At 38.4% G+C, this 1,813-nt stretch overlaps 1 protein-coding gene across 1 annotated transcript in view; it reads right to left on the bottom strand.

The window, feature by feature from the left end:
* The window catches only part of ST13 (ST13, Hsp70 interacting protein), a 43,311-nt gene that overhangs the window by 22,752 nt on the left and 18,746 nt on the right, over window positions 1-1,813 (bottom strand). Inside the window, exon 4 of the mRNA XM_023509195.1 lies at window positions 1,382-1,557. Within this exon, the coding sequence (XP_023364963.1) occupies window positions 1,382-1,557 (176 nt within the window). The remainder of the gene's footprint in view (window positions 1-1,381; window positions 1,558-1,813) is intronic.

The following is a 1,813-nucleotide window of genomic DNA, read 5'->3' as shown; positions in this document are numbered from 1 at the left end:
CCACAACGCCTGGCCATTTTTTTGGTTGCAGCCATCATTGTTGTTTGGCGGGCCTGGGCTGGGGATTCGAACCCGCCACCTCAGGTGTATGTGGCTGGCGCCTTAGCCACTTGAGCCACAGGCGCCGAGCCGGTTCTCAACCTTTCTAATTCCACGGCCCTTTAGTACAGTTCTTGTGGGTCGAACCGCTGATATGGACTGAAAGGATTGGGGGCAGTGGCTCACGACTGTAATCCTAGCACTCTGGGAAGCCAAGGTTGGTAGATTGCCTGAGCTCACAGGTTCAAGATCAGCTTGCCCAAGAGCGAGACCCTGTCTCTAAAAATAGCTGGACGTTGTGGGGGGGGCACCTCTAGTCCCAGCTGCTCAGGGGCTGAGGCAAGAGAATTGCTTGACCCCAAGAGTTTGAGTTTGCTGTGAGCTATGATGTCATTGCACTCTACAGAGGCTGATAAAGCGAGACTGTCTCAAAAATATATATATACATACATACATATAGAGAGAATAAAAATTAGACAAGTAGATCAAGAGACTCCCTAAACAAAGCCACACTTATGAAACAGCATATTTCATTTTAGCATTAGTAGGAAAAGAAATTCTTCAATAATGGTACTGACAGGTAAACTGAAAGTGAAAGGCAAACAAATAGGAGGTTTGACAACTAAGTCCACAAACTCAGCCTAGAAAAAATACTACATACTTCATTGCTGAATTATAACTACAATCACCTTCTAATTTCTCCTCTTCAGAAGCTACGCATCAATACCAATACCTAGTTCACCCTTCAAATCAATTTTGAAACTCTTTTTCTGGAATGATCATCAGAGCTGACATAATAGGAAGTTGAACAGTAAGTTCATGAACATACCACCATGTGCTTACTTTTGACAGCACTGCACAAACAATTCACAATGGTTTCATAACCATGGTATACCAGTGTCTCACAGCCATGTGTCAATGTCTTACTGTGTGGTATTCACGATTGTTGTTCCAAGTTTTGTATGCTATACAACAAGTCTGATGGTTAACTTGTTAATAAGGCCCTTAGAATTACTAACCAACATATTACCTAAAATTTTTCCAAGCTCCTGTCCCAAGAACTAATATTCACCCTTTTGAGGGCCTGTTATGACAAAATCATTTTGGAATGCAATTCTGCATTAGATACTCCATTAAGAGGAAATTTCACTTATAGCTAAATAATACCTTAGGTGAATTTTACTTTATAGTGCAAAGAACTGTCAAACCAGATACAAATGTAAAAAAGGTGAAACAGATAATAGCAGAGACTTCAAAGACTGTTGGAATGGTTTAAAAATAACACGGGGATTTTCACAAATACTTAAGGTAGTAATATAAAGTGTTTTAGTAAATACCGTTAAGTCCAAGAAAGATTCACTATGTGCTTTCTTCCTAAAAGAATCGTATTATATAAATATTGCAACAGGTAAGAATCTTCACGTTCAATCTTCTCAATTGAACTTACCTCTGCATTTTCATCTCCCATTTCTTGAGGGGCATCAGTGTCTGGTTCAATCACACCTTCATTATCAATTTCTGCCCAAATTGAGAAAATGACAGTAAAATCTGCACTGTACATTATAATGCACATGACAACAGAAAACTGATAAACTATGGCTAATGCAATTAATGAACTAATATTTTAAATAATTTTAACTTAACTACTGAGGCATTATAAAATATTTTCCTGTTAAACATTTTATTATTTTGGTAAGATTGCATTTCATCTTAACTGTCACACCATGTAAGATTTTTTTTTTTTTTTTGAGACGGAGTCTCAAGCTGTCGCCCT

This window comes from Otolemur garnettii, unplaced genomic scaffold, assembly GCF_000181295.1.
Source record: "Otolemur garnettii isolate 467f Iridium unplaced genomic scaffold, OtoGar3 scaffold00007, whole genome shotgun sequence".
NCBI lineage: Eukaryota > Metazoa > Chordata > Mammalia > Primates > Galagidae > Otolemur > Otolemur garnettii.
Note: the sequence above shows the minus strand (reverse complement) of the source record. Positions and strands in the feature narration are given on the sequence as shown.